Below are 25,129 nucleotides of genomic sequence, written 5' to 3' on the forward strand. Positions count from 1 at the left end.
TTTTTTTGTTCTTATAATTTAAGATAATCGGTAATTCATGGTAAATGGATCTCTTCGGGCGACGCCTACCCTGTTTTAAGCTCAGGTAAATGGATTTTCTTAGTTTTAATAAATTTTAGGAATATGATCATGTGGGATAAGTTTTTCCCTTGTTCATGTGACGTGTAAAGCGATTGATTTGGTCAACTCTCAAGTCTTGAAAATCAGGGTGTCGTTTTGGAACTTGATTTATGTTTCTTATCAGTTTTTGGCGAGTCATGGAGATGGTTCCGATTCTTCTTTGCTTGAACAACATTCACCATGATCCATATGAGTTGATGCGATGAGTTTGCGCGAGTTGTGGTGATAGTCGATGGCATGTTATTTCATTGACGAGTCACTTAATTGGAGTTTAAAATGGATGAGATTGATAAGTTAGGTGAATTGGTATATTGGAAAGTGGAGAATTTTCTTGGTTCTACAGGATGATATGGTGCGGATCTTAAGTGTGATGATCGAATTACTTTTTCTTTAAGAGATGTAAATGTAATTGGTGGTGTTTTGCTACTGTTGTGGGAGTTGGTTTCTGGTGAAATTAAAACAGAACATGTAGTAGCATTTGAACAGAAAGTAACTGAATTTGTAGGTGATGGAGGAATTGAATTTGCAAGCTGTTCAACTTCATAATATGCTGGAACTTCTTTCTTCATGCCTCCATGTTCCCCAAAACTATATAAAGCATTCCTCAAACTACCCATGTTTACTCATTCAATACAGGTTTAGTAAAAGATTAAGTATTTCTTCTATGTGATGAATGTTAGGATATTTTTTTCAAATGAATATAATAGCATTTTAGGGAGGCGCATTGGTTTATAGACTTTGACTGGGAATTTTTCTTATATGGTTTCCAAATACTAGATTTAGACCTAAGTAAAAAATTTCATAAATTTTAAAAATAAGAAAAAATCTACCCAAACTAAATAATAGTCTTGTCATGTATTTAGATTTAGGGTGCGTTTGGTTCACAGAATGTAAGATTACCAGTGAGAATAAATGATTACCAGGGAATAAGATTACTGGGAATGTTGTATTTTGTGTTTGGTTGGTTTAGCAGGAATGTAAGATTACATTGTTTTATTAAAGGAATAAAAGATTATTGGAATATATATTTGACCAAATTGTCCTTATTATATATTTGTTTAATGAAAGGGTAAAATTTTATTTTAGCCCCTGAACTTCATATAAAATTTTAATTATAGACTTTTTTTATAAATCTAAAATAGTTTAAGGATAAATTTGTAATTTAACCTTCGTATAATTTTTATTATTCAATGACAGAAGAAGGATATTTTTGAAAGAAAAAAAATTAAGGTCATTTTAGTCCAAAACGCTGATAATCCAACAATACCTAAGGGAAAGGAGGTAATGACATTTCCGATAATATACTCCAAAAAATCCACTATTGGTAATAAAATATTACTAGTAATGACATTATCGACCAATCAAACGGGAGAATGTGGATTCCATTCCCATGAGAATTCCGTATTCCCCGAACCAAACAACCCCTTAGGGTTTTGACATCATTAATGTATAATACGCCGTTTGGTTAACATTAAATGAAGGCAACGCAAGAAAATTTTGGATTGTCAAATAATTTGCCATGATAGATTAAAATCATAATACAAAAACTAGAGATTTTATTTATATTAATAGACTTTTAAAACCATAATAAGATGAAAAAACAGTCCAACTGCTTATCTTCACAAATTAAAGGCATAATAATATGAGACGAAACCATGGATTTTGAGACGATGAATCGAATCATGATTTTGTAACATGAATTCAAATTCATAATAGCTGTGTATATGGGCATGGTTTTATTCTGAAATTGGTGGTGAGAGAGCAGCAAAGGCATGGATCTGTTTTGTGGACTCGATGAAGCTTGCTTTCTCGGAAAAGGCAAAAAGAAAAAATTCCATGAAGTTGAAGTCCTTGAAAATTTAAGGATGTTGCTCATCTACAAGCTCCTTTGGCGTACTAATTATCTCACCCTCAACTGGCATAGCAAATGTTGCTATGGAAAATCGATCTTTGTCTCCGCTCATTGTCACTCGGTGGTTCACTGCTTTCATTCTCCCATTGCTCCATGCCTGCAATTTTTCATTTTTTTACATGATTAATAAAATAAATACATATATTAACAATAAAACTCATCAAAACGTCTCCATAATAAACCCTTATGTGATTTGTAGTTGGTCTGTGTTTATATATGCATACAATAAATTTTTATAAATCCTTATAATTATTTTTTATTAAGGTGTTGTATAATTATCAAACAAGCCGTCAAATTAGAAAGGTTTCATTCAACGGTAAGAAGAAAATATTGAGGTTTCATTCAATAAAAAAACCCAAAGGTTCCATTCAGTAAGTCAATCGAATGCTTATCCGAAAATATTATTACGGTTAAATTATTAGAGTTGATAAGAAAACACAATTAAAAACACATGGATAATAAACAAGTCCATTCGTTTGCAAATCACAATCATTGACTTCAACCCATATATGCGTGTGTATATTATGAGGTAAATCTATAAACGACTTTGTTAAAAATGAAGCTGTATAACATTTTAATGTTTAACCTTGAACAAATTAAGTCAAGTTAGATGTGCATGTTGATTCAAAACTAATTAGTTACACGTATCATACGTACCATGAGAGGATCTCTGACCACAAAGAAAAAGGAAGAAGGCGATGAAGACAACTTGATCCATTGACCGTCGCCCACCTCGATTTCGAGACCGGAGACGAGATCATCACAAATGATAGTGCTGACTGGTTTATCGGAATGAGAATGGAGTCCTTGGCCCGACTCCTACCCCGGTGGAGGGGCCTTGTATTTCATCATACGAAGCAGCATTTTGTAGTCAATCATCACTGACTCCCACTTCTTCCCTAATCCATAACTATCTATTATCAGCAACCAGATCATGTTGTTCAGCTCCTCCATCTGTTTCACTATGGTGTGTATCGTTTCACTGCCACAAAAAGATCATGCATCATAATTTGTTAATTTTCGTAAAAATCTAAACTCGAAATCACATGAATCGGAATCGTTAGTACCAAAAATGGGGGTGACCATGGGGCCACATAAGTTGAGCAAAGCTTCCAACGCAGTCATAGTTGGAGGCCTCGTCGATTCCGTAGCCTTCGTACAATGATGTGTCACTGCATGGTCAGATGAAGCCATGGTTAGGCTTTGGATTAACGTTCTTTTGTTTTCTCTCCAGTGGGACTTCCTCAACCAGTTGTTTTAACAGCGCAAACGTATCGTCTCGGGCTTTCCGTGATATCCCTTCGTACACCACCTGGAAACAACCGTAGGTCTCGCAAGCCTCTCGGACACTCTTGCACAACTGGTGCCACCCTTTGGTTCCTCGTCCCAAATCCAACGAACTGGTTCGGAACTCGATGACTGGGACCTGAAACTCAGCATTGGCACCCATGCTAATTGTTTTTTGCCCTAACAAGTTGGTTTTCTTGTACTGATAAACTTGTAGATTGGCATGGTTCTATTTACCTAGGGTTTTGCTTCTATTTATAGCGTCGGAATTCAATTCAACACAGGTTTAGTAAACGAATAACTGTTATTTTATGACAGGAATGTGCTCCGGTCAAGGAAAATTTGTTACGGCACTTAATATAAAATTAAGATTGAAGTTTACGAATAGATTATTAATTAGTCAATCTTAATTTTGACTATCCCTCTTTTAGTTACAATGGCCTTACAATACGATTTTTTTTTCTGAAAAACTTTAATATAATATATTTGTAATAAAGTATTTTATCTTTATATTTTCGTATATTGTAATTCATCCTCCTAAAACTCTCTAAAGCATTTATCAAAATCATGACTATCCATGTTTATTAATTTAACACTAGATATTAATTTTACGTAATGAATGTTAGAATATTTTCTCAATATGAATATCATAGAATTTAAGGGAAGTACACTGGTCGATTAGTCAACTACTGGGTGATGCAGTTTAAGTTTTTTTTTTCTTTATGTTAGAGTCATTACAAAGTAGTATTTGTTCTTAATATTTATAACCTTTTGGCAATGAATGTTCAATTACGCATGGTTCAGTAGTTGGTGCTTAAACGGAGACCTATAAGAATAAAAATCATTCCTTTAAACACTAAGGTAATTTGATTCGTGCTTAATTTCCCTACCGACTGAAATTTTTTAATATGTTTTCTAAATACAAGATTGAGAACAAGTCAAAGATTACATCGATTAAAAAAAAACTAAATAAATATACGTGTGCATGTTATTAGTTAAAAAGGTTTCATTGACTTCCCCATGGCTTTTGTTGGTCAAGTAAAGACTAAAGAAAAGGTCCATTCAATGGCAAGAAGAAAATATTGAGGTTTCATGCAATAAAAAACCCAAAGGTTCATATATACGTGTGCATGTTATTAGTTAAATCTATGAACGGCCAGAGACGGAGCTACATTTATGGCCACTGCCACCCAATTTTTTTATTATTAGAAATTTTATAGGGGAAAAAATGTATTTATCCCTTAAAATTTTGATTTAATTTGATTTTGTCCCTCCCGTTTTATCTTATTTTGATATTGTCCCTCTCATTTTCTATAGAGGGAGGTGCACTGGTCAATTAGTAAACTATTAGGTGATGTAGTTTAATTTTCTTTTCTTTTTTCTTAAGCTAGAGTTATTATAAAGTAATATCTGTTCTTAATATTTCTAATCATTTGACAATAAATGTTTAATTACTCATATTGTAGTAGTTGGTGCTTGAACGAGGACCTATAAGAATAAGAATCATTCCTTTAACAACTGAGGTAATTTGATCCGGGCTTAATTTCCATACTGACTGATTTTTTTTAATATGTTTTCTTAATTTGCCGCCCTTTAATTGAACTTGTCGACAGTGAACATCCGCTTCTTTACCGTCCTTTCAAATTTGCCGACTATTTCTCCTACTTTGTCTCCACTTTAAGTGACGATGCACTTGACATTTATGCCGGCGTGTGACTCTCTCAATTCCCTCTTTTAAATCAATTATTTGTAAATTAGTTTTATATGCTGTTATTTTTTTATATATAAAACAAACATAAGATTTGCTCCAAAGTTAATATGATTTTAAAGGGAAAAATTTATTGTTAGCAATGGTGGTAAATGGGAATTTTTCTTTTTGTTTTAAAAGGATATAAAACATATAAATTAATTCGAATACAATTTAAATATGTTTATATATTTCTTTATATATATATATCATTCATTATTAAGTTTTATGTAAATTCCTGTAATATGGAAAAGTTCAAAATTGGGTAAATTACAAAATTGGTAACTAAATTTTACCCTCTTTTATTTCACTCACTATTCTTTAAATCTTTTTAGTTTTCTCACTGAATTTAATAAGTTGGGTTTTTTTGTCACTATGTCGTTAAATTGTTAATGATATTAAAATGGATAGTTATATAGATGCAAAACGACATCGTTTTGGTATTTTTTTAAAACAATGTTGTTTTTAACGCCGTTACCTATTTTACAACAGAGTGACCAAAATAAGAGAGAGAGAGAGAGTAAAGTTTAGCGAAAAAAAACCAATATATTAAGTTTAGTGAGGAAATTGAAAACTTTTAAAGTTTAATGAGCAATATAGGAGAGAGAGTAAAATTCAGTGATAAAAATTTGTAATTTACCCATCAAAATTTAAAAATATTTTTTTAAAATAAGATTGATTTTTGTTCTCCTCTAAGTACAATTTTATCCGCTATCCCTCTTTTAGTTACAATTACCAGCCTTACAATACCATATTGTTATTTTGAAAAACTTTAATTCAATATAATTGTAATAAAATATTTTATCTTTATCTTTTATTATATTGCAAATCCTCTGTTGGAGAAAAGTCAAAAGAAGTGAGCATTTTTCGATGGGTTTTCCTGGTAGAAGAAATGGGGGGCACAGTTGCATGGGTTTTATAACAAAGGGGCACCGAATCGGTGCCCCAATTTTTAATTAAAATAGAAATAGGGTTAATTACAATATTAGTCCATAAGTTTCAACTATAAATACCCTAGTTCATTTAGCTTCAAAATCATCCCAAAATCCCATATCATTTCTTTCTCCCAATACTAGAGAGCTTTCTTGTGAGTAGTGAGTGTTTTGTAAACACCTGTAAATTTTCTCTTTAGTAAAAGATCTGCAGCAGTCCGGAGACGTAGGCACAATTGGCTGAACTCCGTTATCAATTTCGGGTATTATTTTTCCGGTTTTATTTCACATTCTTACTAATCTGGTTATAGGAAAATTACTTGTACTCGGGTTTATTTCCCAAGAACTGGTAATCAGAGCTTTTGGTTGTGAATTTTGTCAATTTTTTGCAAGATTACTATTCATTACTATTCATGTGAATAGTGAATTTTGTGAATAGTGAAATTTTGTAGGCGATAAAAATTTGTCGACGGAGGTGTTCTAATATACGGTGGTTCGCAAGAATTGTCAGAAACGATCCAAACGAAGCCAGATTCGAGTGGGAGCGATGGCTGCAGACGAAGGGAATGTGAAAATTGAAAAGTTCGATGGTGCGGTCTTTGGCTTTTGGAAGATGCAGATTGGAGATTTTTTGTACCAGAAAAATCTATATCAACCTCTCTCAGGAAAGCAACCAGAGGGCATGAAGAATGAAGATTGGGCTCTTCTCGATAGACAAGCCCTCGGAGTTATCCGACTGACGTTATCCCACAATGTTGTTTTCAACATAGTAAAGGAAAAGACCACGACGGGTCTTATGGCGGCTCTCTCCAGTATGTATGAGAAGCCATCGGCCTCAAAGAAAGTTCATTTGATGAGGCGATTATTTAATTTGCGGATGGCGGAAGGGGCATCAGTGGCTCAACACCTAAATGAACTCAACACAATTACAACCTAGTTGAGTTCCGTGGAAATTGAATTTGATGATGAAGTTCGAGCTTTAATTCTCTTATCATCTCTACCAGACAGTTGGAATACTACTGTTTTAGCAGCTCGTCGGGAAACAGTAAATTGAAATTCGACGATGTTCAGGATATGGTACTGAGCGAAGAAATTGACAGAGAGAATCGGGTGAAGCATCAACCTCCTCAGCCTTGCACATAGAGTCTAGAGGGAGAACTTCAGAAAGAAATTCAAATCATGGCAGATCCAAATCCAGTAGGGGAAAATCAAGAACGAGAAAGAAAGATTATACCTGTTATAATTATGGCAAGAAGGGTCACTTTAAAAGAGATTGCCGAGCACTGAAGAAAGATACTGGCGCACATGGATCTGCCAACATGACAGAGGAGACATGTGATGCCATGATTCTAAGCGTCAACAGTCTGATTGAATCATGGATCTTGGATTCAGGGGCATCTTTCCACTCCATCCCATGCCGAGAAATCATGGAGAACTATGCCAGTGGTGATTTTGGGAAGGTTCATCTAGCTGATGATGAAACCTTGAAGATTTCAGAAAATGAGACATTCGATTAAAGTTGCCAAACCAGACTATCTGGATGCTGAAAGGAGTGAGACATATTCCTGGCCTTAAAAGAAATTTGATTTCTATAGGACAACTTGATGGAGAAGGATATATCACAACCTTTTCAGGCTGTGAATAGAAGATTACCAAAGGAGCACTCGTCATAGCTCGTGGTAAGAAGACTGGCACTCTCTATGTAAACCTCAAATTTAGAGAATATCATTGCAGTAGCATATGCTGATGGAAAATCAAACCTATGGCACCAAAGGCTTGGCCATATGAGCGAGAAAGGGATGAAGAGACTTTTATCAAAAGGGAAGCTGCTGGATCTAAAGAGTGTATATGTCGGACTATGCAAGGATTGCATCTTTAGCAAACAAAAGAAAGTCAGCTTTGCAAAGATTGGTAAGACACCCAAGGCCGAAAAGTTAGAGTTGGTTCATACTGATGTATGGGGACCATCTCCAGCTCTATCTCTTGCAGGCTCATTATATTATGTCACCTTCATCGACGATTCTACAAGGAAGGTGTGTGTTTATTTTCTGAAGAAAAAAATCAGAAGTCTTTGATACCTTCAGAAAATGGAAGGCCATGGTGGAAAATGAGACTGGTCTGAAAGTTAAGCGGTTGAGGTCTGACAATAGAGGAGAGTACAGAAATCGTAGATTCAGGGATTTTTACGCAAACAATGGGATCATGATGGAGACAACAGTCCCCATGACACCGCAGCAGAATTGCGTAGTAGAGCGCATGAACAGAACTCTGAATGAACGTGCCAGAAGCATGAGGATACATGTTGGATTACCCAAATTTCTATGGGCTGAAGCTATCAACATTGCAGCTTACCTGATCAACCGTGGGCCTTCAGTTCCTTTGGATGGCAGAATACCAGAGGAAGTTTGGAGCAAGAAATAAATAAACCTTTCACACTTAAGAGTGTTTGGTTGTATTTCTTATGTACACATAGATTCTGCTGAAAGAAGTAAACTTGATGCCAAGTCCAATAAATGCGCCTTTGTTGGTTATGGTGGTGATGAGTTCGGTTACCGATTTTGGGACTATGAAAATCGAAAGATCATCAGAAGCAGAGATGTTATTTTCAATGAGAATGTGATGTACAAAGACAGGTCAACTGTAGAATCAAGTAGCTCCAATATCGAAGCTGAAACAAAGGAATTTGCTGAGTTTGAGGAAATTTCTAGAAATGTTGTTCAGATCAATCCTGAAGAAGTTCAAGAAGAACCAGACACACCAGAACTCAGATGCTCCTCCAGAATTCCTAAACCAACCCAACGTTATTCTCCTTCTTTGCACTACTTGTTGCTGACTGATAATGGTGAACCAGAGTGCTATGATGAAGCAATGCAGGTGGAGGATTCAGTCAAGTGGAAGTCTTCCATGAAAGATGAGATAGACTCACTTATGTCAAATCAGACGTGGGAATTAGTTGAATTACTACCAGGCAAGAAAGCGCTCCATAACAAGTGAATTTACAAGATCAAAGAAGAGCACGATGGGAGTAAACACTACAAAGCAAGATTGGTTGTCAAAGGCTTTCAACAAAAAGAAGATGTAGAGAATTTACATCTTGAGCAGTTAGATGTGAAGATAACTTTCCTTCATGGTGATTTGGAGGAAGAAATCTATATGAGGCAGCCAGAAGGCTTCATAGAGGCAAGCAAGAAAAACCTGGTATGCAGGTTGAATAAGAGCTTGTATGGTTTAAAACAAGCTCCTAGATAGTGGTACAAGAAGTTCGATAGTTTCATGAGTAGCAATGGTTTTACCAGATGCCAAGCAGATCATTATTGCTACATCAAGAGGTTCGACAATAACTTCATTATTTTATTGTTGTACGTTGATGACATGCTCGTTGCAGGCTCAGACATGCAAGAGATTATAAACTTGAAGAAAAAATTGTCGAAGAAGTTTGCTATGAAGGATATGGGCGCTACAAAGCAGATTCTTGGGATGAGGATCAAGAGAGACACAAAGTCGGGGGCTATGATATTATCACAGGCTGAGTGCATCAACAAAGTACTCTCCAGGTTCAACATGCAAGATGATAAACCAGTAAGTACACCTTTAGGTGTTCACTTCAGACTCTCCAAAGAACATTCACCAAAGACGGAGGAAGAACGTGCACACATGGTGAAGGTGTCGTCTGCCTCAGCAATTGGAAGTCTGATGTATGCCATGGTTTGTACCAGATCAGATATTGCTCATGCAGTGGGAGCTGTTAGCAGGTACATGAATAATCCGGGTAAGGTACACTAGGAAGCAGTCAAATGGATCCTCAGATATCTACGGGGTACCAAAAACAAAGCACTTTGTTTCAAAGGTGGAGATACGATACTGACATGCTATGTAGATGCTGACATAGCCAGAAATGTTGACATCAGAAGGAGCACTACAGGGTATGTCTATACTCTAGGAGGAACTGCAGTGAGTTGGGTTTCTCAACTATAGAAGATAGTTGCTCTCTCCACAACTGAAGCAGAATATGTTGCTGTTACGGAAGCCAGCAATGAGATGGTTTGACTCCAAAGTTTCTTGGAAGAGTTAGGCAAGAAACAAGAAAACAATGTCTTGTATTGCGATAGTCAAAGTGCTATCCATCTAGCAAAGAATCCGTCTTTTCATTCCAGGACGAAGCACATACAATTGCGATATCACTTTATCCGGTCTCTTCTGGAAGATGGGATTTTGAAACTTGAAAAGATTAGTGGAGCTCAAAATCTGGCAGACATGTTGACAAAGACGGTAACTCCGGATAAACTAAAGTTGTGTTTAGCTTCAGTTGGCATGCTAGAATAACAAAACCAGAAATACTGCTGCATCGATCAAGGTGTAAAGACAGATTAAAATCAATCTTCAAGTGGGAGATTGTTGGAGAAAAGTCAAAAGAAGTGGGCATTTTTCGGTGGGTTTTGCTGGCAGAAGAAATGGGGGGCACAGGTGCATAGGTTTTTCAACAAAGGGGGGCACCGAATCGGTGCCCCAAATTTTAATTAAAATAGAAATAGGGTTAATTACAATATTAGTCCCTAAGTTTTAACTATAAATACCCTAGCTCATTTAGCTTCAAAATCATCCCAAAATCCCAGATCATTTCTTTCTCCCAATACTAGAGAGCTTTCTTGTGAGTAGTGAGTGTTTTGTAAACACCTGTAAATTTTCTCTTTAGTAAAAGATATGCAGAAGTCCGGAGACGTAGGCACAATTGGCTGAACTCCGTTATCAATTTCGGGTATTATTTTTCCGCTTTTATTTCGCATTCTCACTAATCTGGTTATAGGGAAATTACTTGTACTCGGGTTTATTTCCCAACATCCTCCTCCCTAAAATCAAAGTCATGACTATCCATGTTTATTAATTTCACAAATTTAGTAAAAGATTAGGTATTAATTTTATGTAATGAATGTTAGAATATTTTCTTAAATGAATATAATACCATTTGAGGGAGGTGCACTGATCAATTAGTAAACTATTGGGTGATGCACTTTAATTTACTTTTTCTAATCATTTGACAAAAAATGTTTAACTACCATGCTACATTAGTTGGTGCTTGAACGGGGACCTATAAGAATAAGAATCATTCCTTTAACAACTGAAGTAATTTGAGTCGTACTTAATTTTCCTACTAACTGATTTTTTTTAATATGTTTTCTAAATACAAGACTGAGAACAAGTCAAAGATTTCATCAATTAAAAAAAATTAAACTAAATAAATATACTTGTAATGTATTTTTGTTTAGAATTTTGACATCATTCATGTATAATACGCATAGTATTCATATGATTAACATGAAAAGAAAGCAACACAAGAATTTCGGATTGTCTACTCTAAATCCGAGCTACTACAAACATTAGGTAATTAAAACATCATAATCATTTTCATAATACAGAATACATAAGGAAATTCAATTATTGATTATTTACATAGATTGTATTAAAGCCATTTAGCACGATAGATTAATATTATTATACAAAAACAAGAGTTTTTATTTATATTAATAGGCTAAAAGCAACATAATAAGATGCGAAAAACAGTCCAATTCCTTATCTTCTCAAATTGAAAATATAATAATATGATACGAAAACATGGATTTTGAGACGATGAATCGGTTCATGATTTTGTAACATGAAGTCAAATTAATAATAGCTGTGTATATGGGTATGGTTTTATTCTGAAACTGGTGGTGAGAGAGCAGCAAAGGCATGGATCTGTTTTTGTGGACTCGATAAAGCTTGCTTTCTCGGAAAAGGCAAAAAGAAAGAATTCCATGAAGTTGAAGTCCTTGAAAAGTTGAGGATGTTGCTCATCTACAAGCTCTTTCGGTGTACTTATTATCGTACCCTCAACTGGCATTGCAAATGTTGCTATAGAAAATCGATCTTTGTCTCCGCTCATTGTCATTCTATGATTCACGGCTTTCATTCTCCCGTTGCTCCATACCTACAATTTTTTTAGTTTTTATACACGATTAATTGTCGACACCCATTTTTCCCGGACTCATCTTTTTATTATTATTATTATTATTATTATTATTATTAACTACTTTTTTATTTTTCCAGGCTACAACGAAACCGATGCTGAGGCCTGAATTACAAATATTCCCGATCAGGACACACAAAACTGGGCCCAATGTTTACAACAAAACCCAGTTACAACCCGACCCGAATACAGTCTAGACCTAGACCCTTTGCAGTTTCACCCATTGCCAGCACCAAATCAGCTGCCAATGTCAGAACTAACCCCAAATCTATTCTCAACCAGATTTCACGCTGCTGCCATACCCCCATGCCTTGCCATCAAGCTCCCTGCAGCACGCCAGGACCACTGCTCCACGCAACAATCAACATAGAATTTTGTTTTTTTATTCTAACTTTGTAATGGGATTTTATGGAAGCAAAACAATTGTATGAAATAAAAGGGAGAGAGCAAGGAATGAAAACAAGGGAAGAGGGTCTCGGGTAAAAAAAATATAGGGGCTCTCGGTTTTTAGGTAAATTCGAATAGGAAAAATTCAGAGAGGGTTTCAGCTTTAGTGTGAGGAGGAACCACCGAAAAAGAAATTTGTAAGGAGGAAACCATTTTCAAGCAATACACACTTTTTATTCGAATCAAGCAAGCATTTGCAGTTTATTTTTTTCAAATTTTCTTTTGAATAAAAAATACACAAAACAAAACTCTGTATTTTTTTATTCAATCGAACTATCAACCAAAAAAAAGAAGAGAAGAGTGAAGAAACTACCTTCGGCCAAGGTTCATCGCCGGCGTTAAGGGGCTCCGATCGAAGATTTGAAAAGTGAAGAGGTGTAGGAGCGGATGGTGAGTAACATACTCCAAAATGACTACAATCCAATGGTGGACGGGGGCAGATCAGAGAGAGGATAGACGAATGATTTTCGGCCATTTTGCGACATTCAACGCATCCCTCGATGCAACAGAGCCCAGATCCGAGACGGGGAGGCCGGGATGGATCTTCGGGTGAAATTTGGTGGTCAAAAGCCACCAGCGACGGTAGCCCGGACGACGGCAACCGGCCTGAATTCTAGGGAGAGGTCAGGCCCTCTCTCTCTAAAATTAAATTTAAAAGATTAAAAATGAAAATAATAGTAATAATAAAAAATAAAGAAAAATTTGTATTTATAGAAAACTTTAGGGGAAATTTAACTTAGATGCCCCTAAGTTAGGCGTGTTTTTATAAAATAATCACTTATAGGGATCATTTTTGTAATTTACCTATTTTTGATGCATGTTATATATTTTTGGTTTGATTTTTGTTTGGTCCATGTACTTTTAGGTGTGTTTTATATTTTGGTCATGTGTAGTTACTGTTTAATTTTTTTAAAAATACTTAGGGACCGATTTAGTGATTTTAACTTTTTATTTCTCAATACTAACTTTTTGATTTATTTTCTTATAGGTCCTCCTACTTTATGCGTGTTTTTATATTTCATCCATTGGTTCATTATTTATTTTATTTCTTTAATTTTGTGCAATAATTTGTGATTATCTTAATTTAGGCATTTTTTATTATTTTAGCTTATTTGAATTTATTCACTGATTTTTATTTTTATTCATTTTAGCCACCGTTTGTATTCTGTTTATTATTTAATTATAATTTAGATATGATATTTTCAATTTATGCATTTTTGTCACTGATGGTTTATGATTTGGATATTTTATTTATTTTTATTTCATTTTAGTCACATTTCACTTGTTGTCTTATTTTTTTAGAAATATTTTAACTTGAGTGCCTTACTTTAATAATTTCCATTTTGGTCTTGAATGATTAAAGTTGGTGTATTTACGATTGTAGTGCTTGGATTGTGAAATATTTGTAATGGTTGCCTTTATTTTTTGATTGTATATTTTAATCCCTAAAGTCACTATATTTATTATTTATTTGCAACGACCTCCAAATTTGAAACCCAACCTTTTCCCAAGATTAAGTTGGATCGATCCCAGCCAATAACACTAAAAAGTTTGAGGATCGTTACGACAGCTTGACGATTCCACTGGGCACATTAGAGAGTCATGTCATAGTCGATTATACGTCATCTTTTGAGTTGAAAATGGTAAATTCGAATGATATTTAAATTTTGATCCTTATGTTTTGGTTGCATCGTATTGTACACCTTTTATTCATTAGTTGTACTAACATGTGATTTACATGTTTTAGATTTTTAACTTTTGTTTTAGTCTTTTGGTTTTTTGGATCGAGGCAAGGGATTGTGAGTTTCCCCCAATCGTGCTAGAATCGTTCGAATATTTAGAGCCTTCTAACTATGCTCTGTCCCGTTAGGTAGGGATGAACGCTACACTTACGTGAGAAAAATTAGTTTTCTCCGCATGGGTATCGAAACGGTCTTTTTCGGAGGGGGAAAAAGGGGTCCCATTTTAAAAATAATTTTTGGAATAATCGATTAGTGATGAAACGTGGTTCAACGAGTCACCACTAATATTTGATTAGGGTGTGATTGGGCACCCAAAAATAAATTTTTCATTTTTTAATAAAATATTAATTTTAATTAAAATGACAAACTTGCGGTATGCGTTACCAAAACTTGAGTTCGGGAGTCGTTAAGTGTGGGGAAGGATTAGCACCCCTACAACGCCCTAAATCGGTATCTAGTCGATTAATTAATTGTCTTTGCAATAAAATTTACAACTTTGAGTCTAATTTAATTTTAGATCCCCTAAAATAACATTCTTTGAAATTTGGATGAAAGATGATAATATTTAATTATTTCCTATTGAGAAGAATCAATATGTCATACCTGGAAGCAATCGATTCTTACTCCAATCGAAATAAAGAAATATTAAAATTCCACTCTAAAATTCACTATTAATTTCAAAATAATAACACCCAAAAATATTTTAAGAGTGAAAACGATAATATCTAATTTTTTCCAATCAAGAATAAATGACCTTTTGTGCATTAAAACATTCATTTATTACCCCAATTGAAATCAAGGGATATTAATATTTCGTCTTAAAATTACATAGTGATTCAAATGAAAAGATTAATATCTAATGATTTCCAATCGAGAATAAATAACCTATCGTACCTTAAAGTAGTCATTTATTACTCGGACCGAAACGAAAAGATATTACTATTCTCAATGTCGATTCGAATGTTATTGTTTTGATAATCTATCGGAAAACACATGCAAAAACAAAACAAATAAAAACCATGGCAAACAAGGAATTAATTATTTACTTTACCGCTATTTAATGAGAATAAGGATGTTTAATTATTTAAATATCTCGAGGCGATACCTTAGATTCGATCTAACAATATTTTCTTGGTGAATTTAATTAAAAGAACATTGTCTTTTTCTCAATCCCCGAATTTTAAAAATAAAATTGATTTAATTCATGTCACTAAATGGGATAACCTTTCATTTTAAAATTATCGAAAGTAACTTTCTTATATGTCAAGACAATCAATTTACAATAATATTAAAATGATGGAATATTGCCCTAAGTCAATTTATTTCGAATCGAGTAAAGAGATGCTTATGAGGATATCATGAGAGATTAATTAGGACTAAAATAAATTAAAATGCAAAAACATGCAAAAATTAAAAAATAAACATAAAAATAGGACTAAATCATAAATAATCAAACCATCATGCCAAAATTAAAACAAAACAAAATATACAAGTGACTAAAATAAACAATTACGATATTAAGTGCTAAAATAAAAATAAATAAAACACGGGGATAAATTAAAATAAATTAAAAATTGCATAACTGAATTAAAATAAAAAAATATATATTTGAGGTTCCTAATATAAACATGCAAAAATACAAGGGGCTACACAGAATATCCCTAAAAATAAATATCAGGAATAAAAAGGGTAAATTACATAAACAATCCCTGCATGGACTAACATGCAAAAACGCGCCAAAAGTAGGGGACTAAACTGAGATTAAACCAAAAATTGTAAAGCATGAATAAAAATGGCAAAATAACAAAACTGGTCCCTTACAGTGACTTCTTTGCAAAAACACGGTAAAGTTCGTGGGTTCTAAACATAATTTTCCCCGAAACTTTACATATATATACTACTTTAAGGTTTTTTTTTTCATTTGAACAAAATTTTCTAAAAAACATTTATCTTCTCTTGTTTTCTCTCAAAGCAGTCGACCACCCTTCTCCGATCCCGAACGCCGTCCGGCCACCGCATATGGCTTCCGAAGCCCCGAAACGAACCCGAAAATAGCCTAAAAAATCCCCTCACTCTCCTAAACCTAGATCTAGGACCTAAACTACCTAAAACAGCTCTAAACCGCCCAAAACGAGCCTTGATCATTCGATTCTCAAACCTCCGGCCGCCGTGAAAGCTCTTTCCGACCCAGGTAAATCTACTATCTTCCTCTCGTCTTATTTTAAGCTACATGCAAGATTCATTTTTTTTGCTATTTTTTTCTTATTTCGAAAACTAGAAAAAAAGAATACCTTTTTTTGCTCTAAAAATTTGGTGTTTTGTTGCTTCTTTTTCAACCGAAAGGGACCTACCTTTTACATTTCATTCGAGATTTAAATAAGCCCCGATTACATCTTTTTTCCTTTTCTTTTGATACGAAATCATTACAAAATAAAACTGATTTTGCGTGTGGTTGCTTGGTGTGTTAATTATGGACTTCTGACATTTGTAGGACTTTGGAGTGGTTGAAACATGCAATGGCCGGGGAGTGGTTGAAACATCGACTGTAAGGCTCGATCAGGACCGTTGGATGGATCCAGATCGGATGATTCAGAGAGCGGCGGCGGTAGCTTCATAAGCATAAGGGCAAAAACCCTAATTTTGGAATAATTTGCACCTTTGAATTCCATCACGATCTGACTGATGAAATTAAGTGGCTACCTTAGAACCTGATGAAACTCTAGTTGGTGTTGGGCTTTCATCTTTAGGCTTGCTAGGTTGTAATTCGGGCTTAGGGTATTTGTGGGCTGGTATTTTTTATGTAATTAGTACCTCAATGGGCTTCTTTTGAAGCATGCAATAATAATAATAAAAGTTAATAATAATAATAATAACAATAATATTAACGGGATAAAAAATCGAGTGTCAACAATGGGCTTTAGCAAGTAACCTCTGGGGTGCATATGCCTTGTGTTTACGAATTAAACATTGAGTTTCCTAGCATGGACATGGGGAAATGCATCCTCTCGAATTGAACTTGACCCATTTAAGCATATAATGGGTGAGAATCAAGGGTCTGGCGTGCCCAATGGGGTACCAGCAAAGGAAAATTTGAGGACCCTGTTAGTAATACTGAAACTTTGCCCATTTCATAATGAATTTATGTCCGCAGTTCTTCAAAGTTCACAAAAGGGAGAACTCACTCTAACCTTTTTCTCGAATTTGTTTACTTATTTTTGCAAAAGCATGAGAACTAAAAGAGTATGCGTTTAGGTTCTTTTTTTCCCCAAACAAGCATGCGAACTATATGGTATGAGGTTAGGATTTATATATTGAACAAAGCATGAGGGTAGAAAACATATCTGGGTAGAACTGTTATAAAAGCATGTCAGGGTAGATACCATGTTGGTAGGATCTTTTTCTTTTGTAAATATTTCTTTTGTTTTTTGGTTAAGTGGTACTAACAAATTCTTTTTTTTATCTTATTTTTATTTTCCTTATGTTTACATTTGCATTTTCACATCATAACCAAACAAGGTGTTAATTCATAATTGATTGATCAAATAAGAAAGCTCTCATATCGACATAAGAGTTCCATAATTAGATAGCCAAATCCGTAAGGGAGAAAACTTACAGACAAAGTTGATAGATGAGAAAATAGTTCAAAGATTGATCGAATACTAGTATTAAATGAAAAAAAGATCAAGACGATATCAAATAGTCAGACGATAGTTGAGTGAAGAGTAAGAAAATCTTTCACGAGATATTGAGGCCGCTTTCCTTCTGGAGAATCCCACTAAAATATAAGTCTAGAGATCCATCAATCATAGTAAGTGAAGTAAAACGAAGAAAGGCGGATCAAAATTTTGAGAAATCCAACAACTATAAAGACAAACACCAAATTGTGAGGAAGGCCTAGATCGAGTAAATGAAGAGAATAAAACTTGGTTGTGTAGTGTAAGGAGCACTTATGGTCTAATGAAGGTTGTTATATGGTGGTCGCTTTTGGAATTAACACCTTGTGCATTTGCATTCATATTTGCATTCTGGTTTGCATCAGCTTATTAATTTATTTTGATTACTTTTACAGTAATTCTTGTCATTTTTTACTAACCTGTTTTTATGTTGCTTTTCCTTTTGCTTGCATCACATGATCATGTCATAATCAAGGTGTTGATTTGTGAGTGGTCATCAGAGTAAAATGTTTTCATGATGGACAAAAGGTTTTACGGTCAAGTAAACTATAACACGACTAGGGAATGGAATCTTGAGAAGACTCCGAGGATAGTGGAGAGCTATGCACCCAAAGATCGTATATCCGAAGAAGAGCAAAATGAGATAATAGTAATGAGAGAGCAAATGTCCAAAAGGATGGATAGATGAGCTGCTCTAGCCAAGGGGATAGAGACTACTGTAAGAGAAATGAAAGAGCTCAATGAAAATGATCTTGCGACGTCAAATACACAAGGGACTACTTTAGAGCAAATTAATCCTAGCCAATCTTAGAAGTCACGTACAGTCACCATTCGTATCAACAAGTTGTCTGGAGACCCCAAGAAAATGATGACAGTTGTAGAAGTTCAAAAAGAGGAAAATAAGCCCTGCAATCAGAACTCGTGGTCATTTGAGAGTTTGCTCCCAGTGTCAAGGGAAATAAACCTAAAGACTCCAGTTTAATCCAAGTTAAGAGGAGCTCAAGGACATGCCATTGAGAATTGCACTGCCTTCAAGCATCTAGTCCAACACCTTTTAGATAATGGAGTTTGAGATGAAAGGCCTATCTAGTTTGGTAACTGATTGTCCAGTTAGGTTGGAGATAAAAGCGTTTAAAGGTAAGGATATCGGTGGGGGCATCCAGGAAGAAGAAGATCTGCTAAAGTATGAAGCTCAAGAGTGCACAAAAGGGGTCACTGAACTAAAAAATGATGTTGAACAATGAAGAAAGAATCAAAGTTGCAAGACGCAATACATCCATGAATGATTTGGAAAGATGCCAAGTCAAGAATCAAATGTTGGATATGTTTATAGCTAACATGGAAGCTTCATATTAGCGCTACAAGCGTGATATTGATGATGAGCTAGAAGCCACTAGAGCCAGGAACAAGAGATTGATGAGGATTGTAGATAATTTTGAAAAGATTTCCCAAAGAGTTCATAACAATGAAGACTTTCTTACGAGGAAAAATGAACAACATTGTCTATAGCTCCGAGAATTGACACATAAGATAATGGAAGAGGATGACGACATGAAAGAAGATTTGATCCAAGCAAGTAATATGGATCACAAGTTAGTTGATTTAACTGACTTTGCAAGAAAATTGAAGCAGATTGGCAACTCATCATTCGAATATAAGATGAAGTTTACTTGGCTTTTGAGAGAGATATAGAAGATAAGAGTTAAGGTTGTCCCTTATAAGTAAAGTTTGTTTGGCATATCGAAACCCTTGTGTTCAATGAAAATTATTTTAAGATGGTAAATATGGAATGACACCTCTTGCATACATACATTTGCATCGTATATTGTGTATTCTCATTTATGTATTTTAGCATTCATATGTGTGGTTTTGCATATTTACATTCACATATATACATACATTGCATAATATACATTGTAACTTAACATGCATTAATCACAGATCCTGGTGGTAACTCGCGGAGAATCTTGTGATAGAAATTCTGAAGGTAAATTGAAGCCACCCTGTTTGTACCTAAAGAAGGTTTGAAAGCCATGGATATGATGCTTGGGGCATGCCATTAAGAATTGTGGGATATCGAAGAGCAAGTTACATAATATGATTGATTCAGATACATGGTTTTTAGATTGTAACAACCTTGAGGATCCAGTCGAGCGCCCATATGTCTGATGAATAATGGGGCATCCTAATTAGAAAAAGTCATTACATCCATCGTGGAGCTTTATTCCAGTTGCATCATCTTGTTTGAATTTGTTTTTTGTCCTTTCTTAGACTTTTTGGAAGGATATTTAAATAAATTTGTGCTACTTTAAGGATGGTGAACATTGAATCAAATTTTCAATCTTGCAGTTCTTTGAATATCAATTGAATTAAAAACTCTTTTAATGATTAGAGTTATAAATCTTTGACAAAGTGACAAGATTTAAACATGATAAAACAAGGACCCTTGATCTCACCCTAGAACACGCACTCGAACACCATGCCCTTCTCTTGAAGAAACTAATATAGCCTTCTCCTCTTATAAGGAAATGAACAAGCGGCTTGATATTCAGGTATGTATAGGAATGGAGAACATGGGGCATCTCTTGTGTATGATATTGCAAAATTTACTAGACTACGCTTTTGTTAAGGACGTTCAATGATGATCCTAATCTTCTCAAATGGAAAGGTGGTGTGGATGAATTTAGTATAGGTCAGTTGTTTGGGAACTGAACTCTAAATATGAGATTGTCTGACCATAAAAAACACATAGACTATAACATGTTCTTCTTGCAATTGATATTCCACTAAATTATTATTATAGATTATACAATAAAGCTAAGCTATTCCACTAAAGCAATTGGTTATAGAGGAAACTCAAAAGTCGCAGCTTTATGAATATATTGCATTCAAACCATGTCATTGCTTGGGTACTCGGCAGTTTAGTTTTTGCTCCACTGTAATAGTCAAGTCGAAGACTTTGTGATGAGATTAACCCTTTAGCTAGCCCAAAGAAGGTGATTATAATATATACAATAAAGTTGAATTAAGCTAGCCAAACAATGGCAAATTAAATCAAATGTATATAATAACGAGTTTCAGTAAAACGGACTAAGGGAGTTAAGAAACACCTGTTATAGTCAACATCGCAAGAGCACTCAATAATTTTATATCTAGACTGATGTCTCTACACTACTTCTGTTAAGAAAGTCTGCGAAGCTTGAAAAAAATGGAAGATTTCAGAGAACCGAAATAGAAGTGTTCTAGAAAGTCTAGTAATTTAATATGCTAGTTGTGTCATTTTGTCCGCATCCAGTTAAAATACCAAGACAAGAAAGAGGGTTATGTTGTAATGTTCACAAGAACCAAGGAAGAAAAGACATCTTTGATGACTAAAACCTTAGAAAATAGGAAAACCAACCTATCAATTTTGACAATTGTCAAAGAGCTATAACTTTGAAAATATTAGAAAAGCTGTTGATTATTTTGATATTCTATGAACTCATGTCAATGATTTGCTTCAATTGTGAAACCTAGAAAATTGCAATATTTTAAAATTTTGAATTTTTTCAAAATTCTTTTTCAAATTTTGAAAATGAAATAAAGAAGTAAAACATTTTCGAACAAGACAATCTCTTTGGAGTAGATCTTGGTAGTTAGCACACATCTCAGACATAGAGCTTATGCTTATATTTAGTGCTAGAACAAGAAATGATGAATGTTGGGGCACTTTTGAAGGTCCGTATCATCCATAAGTATTAATGTTGGGGCATTTTGAAGGCCCATATAATCAAGAAATAATAAATGTTGGGACATTTTTTAAGGCCGATATCATCCGGGAATACAAGATCATTGATTTGAACAGACATTTATTGAGACATAAGGGTGTGAAGAATGAAAATGGTGAAACACGGACAGTGGAGCTTACCATATATGATCGTTTTGTCCATCATACAATTGCATTATTTTGATGATTTTACATGCATTAATGTTGGCAAGCCGAAGCGCCCCACTTATATTCCCACTGGGTTTCGGTGTCCTTGTAATGATATAAAAAAGCTCTGAACACTATGCAAAGAGCTCCCCTAGTTGAAAAATCTAGGTAGAAGCCACAAGAATGAATGAATGTGTTGTCGAATGTTTTACGAACCAGTAACTATGGCCTTGAACCAATGTTGTAATCATGTGGTGTTTCCATCTTTTTTACCCAAGATGAAGGTTGTCTTCGACAACCCCCAAGGTTAAAAGTGAGGAATAGTGAATATTTCTTTCCATAGAATGGGTGATGAAATTTTAACAGCAAGAAACTATTGGAGCCAACTAAGATTGAAAGGTGGGCTTTTGTTAAACCTATCGACATGATTTGGTACGAATAACCTTGTTCGAGATCTGATTAGATGTGGAGACATGAAAGGAATTAGGATAGACCCTCCATTTGATGAGTTTCAAGAGTCAAATTAGAACATACGCTGCTCTCCCATTGATCTTTGCCGAGTTTGGCATAGTTAGATATACAGTCTCCAAAGCTTGAAATGGTGGATCCTCTTTTCAAAGATGAAAACTCTAAAAGCCAATCTTATCCTGGGAAAAAATTGTTGGGGGTAAGAATAAATTGACACAACTCAAGAATTACAAGAGTGCACGCTGGTGCAAACAAAAGACAACTTAATTAGGAAAAGAATGAAGATCGCTCTTGCAGCCGTTCCCACCACAGATCAAGAAAACATTCATTTATACATGATACATGAATTTGTGTCATTGCACCATACATCATTTCATACATACATGATAAATTTTTATCTTCCTCATGATAATGTATGCAAAATTTGTTTTGAGAAATTTTTGTCTCTCTTAAGATGGTTTCCCTAGAAACGTCAATCGTAGCCTTTTTAGAACATGTCTCCTAGAAAACTCAATCTAGTCGAACTAAAACTCTTTTCCCCTTGAAGCTTCGACTTGACTCCGTCGTGAAGATGAGTCAATATTTCAATGTTATTCTTGATTTCCTCATGGAAAGAATTCAATCTTTGTTATTTTTGAATCCCTCTTAAAGTAGAGTCAATATTTCAATATTATTCTTGACTTCCTCGTGAAGAGAAGTCAATCTTTGTTATTCTTAACTCCCTCGTGAACATGAGTCAATCTTTCAATGTTATTCTTGACTTTCTGGTGAAGAGAAGTTAATATTTGTTATTCTTGACTCCCTCATTAAGAGGAGTCAATCTTTCAATGTTATTCTTGACCTCCTCGTTTAGAGAATTCAATATTTGTTATTCTTGACTTTCTTCTAAAGAGAAGTTAATCTTTGTTATTCTTGACTTCCTCGTAACGAGAAGTTGATATTTTTTATTCTTGACTTCCTCGTGAAGAGAAGTCAATCTTTCTTATTCTTGACTTCCTCATTAAGAGAAGTCAATCTTTGTTATTCTTTACTTCCTCGTGAAGATAAGTTAATCTTTTTTATTCCTAACTCCCTCGCGAAGAGGAGTCAATCTTTGTTTTTCTTGACTTCCTCGTAAAGAGAATTCAATCTTTGTTGTTCTTGACTCCCTCATGAATATGAGTCAATCTTTCTTTGTTATTCTTGACTTCCTCATGAAGAGAAGTCAATCGTTGTTATTCCTGACTCTCTCTCCAAGAGGAGTCAATCTTTCAATGTTATTATTGACTTCCTCGTGAAGAGAAGTCAATCTTTCAATGTTATTATTGACTTCCTCGTGAAGAGAATTCAATCTTTGTCATTCTTGACTTTCTAGTGAAGAGAAGTCAATATTTCAATATTGTCATTCTTGACTTTCTCATGAAAGAAGTCAATCTCTCAATACTGTCATTCTTGACTTTCTCGGGAAGAGGAGTCATTATTTCAGTGTTGTCTTCATTGACTTTCTCGTGAAGAGGATTCAATCTCTTAATGTTGCACTTCTTGACTTTCTCGCGAAGAGGAGTCAATCTTTTAGTGTTGGCTTCCTTGATTTTCTCATGAAGATGAGTCAATCTTTTAGTGTTTTCATTCTTGACTTTCTCTCAAAGAGGAGTCAGTCTTTCGATATTGTTTTTCTTGACTTTCTCGCGAAGAAGAGTCAATCTTTTAGTGTTGTCCTTCTTGACTTTCTCACAAAGAGGAGTCAATCTTTCGGTATTGTTTTCCTTGACTTTCTTATAAAGAAGAGTCAATCTTTTAGTGTTGTCATTCTTGACTTTCTCGTGAAGAGGAGTCAGTCTTTTGGTATTGTTTTCCTTTACTTTCTCGAGAAGAGAAGTCAATCTTTTAATGTTGTCCTTCTTGACTTTATCGCGAAGAGAAGTCAATCTTTTGGTATTGTTTTCCTTGACTTTCTCGTGAAGAGGTGTCAATATTTTAGTGTTATTCTTGTTGAATTTTTCTCACAAAGAGGAGTCAATCTTTCGGTATTATTTTCCTTGACTTTCTCGTAAAGAGGAGTCAATCTTTTAGTGTTGTCCTTTTTGACGTTCCCGCGAAGAGGAGTTAATCTTTCGGTATTGGTTTCCTTGACTTTCTCATGAAGAGGAGTCAATATTTTAGTGTTGTCCTTCTTGACTTTCTCTCGAAGAGAAGTCAATCTTTTAGTGTTGTCATTTTTTGACTTTCTCGCGGAAAAGAGTCAGCTTTTCAGTAGCAACCTTTCTCAATCTGACTTTCTTGTATAGAGAAATCAACCTTTCTGTAATGTTGTCTTCAATCCTGAATCTCTTGCTGAATTCATTATTAAGATACATTGCAATTTCAAAATGAATATTTTATAGGTTTTCCAAGAAAACTAAAGATTTATGATCACCAGAAGTCATCAATCAAGTCAAAGTCCCAAGAAGGGAGAGGTTCAAATGGAATTCGAGTCAAGTTAGATTCATATATTTGGTGGCTGCGAAATAAATTTTCACAGGAAAATCGGTTTTCAAAGATTCTGTCAGATTCTAAACATTCGGGTAAGATGTTTTCAAATTCTCAAACATACGCTAATGATTGGTAATGTTTAATTTTCAGATTCAGTCTTCCTAAATAGCAGTGAAGCAAATTGATTCTGATTCAATCTTCCCTTAATAGCAATGAAGTGAATCAAGTTTTCTCGAGTCTAATCTCCCCTAAAGAGTAGTGGAGAATATTCTTCTTCTTTCAGATTCGGTCTTTCTTAAGAACAGTGAAGAAAATCGATTCTGATTCAATCTTCCCTGAAGAACAGTGAAATGAATCAAGTTTTCTCGATTCTGATCTCCCCTAAAGAGTAGTGGAGCAAATTCTTCTTCTTTCAGATTCAGTCTTCCTAAA

General features: G+C 34.7%; 1 protein-coding gene and 1 pseudogene across 1 annotated transcript in view; both read right to left on the reverse strand.

Annotated features, from left to right (window-relative positions):
* Positions 1 to 1,842: 1,842 nt before the first annotated feature.
* Positions 1,843 to 11,293, reverse strand: LOC120209270 (annotated as a pseudogene).
* Positions 11,294 to 11,654: 361 nt separating this feature from the next.
* Positions 11,655 to 25,129, reverse strand: part of LOC120209271 (probable 2-oxoglutarate-dependent dioxygenase AOP1) — a gene marked incomplete at its 5' end in the record, with an annotated part of 68,220 nt that continues 54,745 nt past the window's right edge. The window contains 1 exon segment of the mRNA XM_039208315.1: positions 11,655 to 11,963. Within this exon segment, the coding sequence (XP_039064246.1) occupies positions 11,655 to 11,963 (309 nt within the window).

The sequence above is a fragment of the Hibiscus syriacus genome, unplaced genomic scaffold, assembly GCF_006381635.1.
Source record: "Hibiscus syriacus cultivar Baekdansim isolate YM2019G1 unplaced genomic scaffold, ASM638163v2 tig00018568_pilon, whole genome shotgun sequence".
In the NCBI taxonomy this organism is placed as follows: Eukaryota; Viridiplantae; Streptophyta; class Magnoliopsida; order Malvales; family Malvaceae; genus Hibiscus; species Hibiscus syriacus.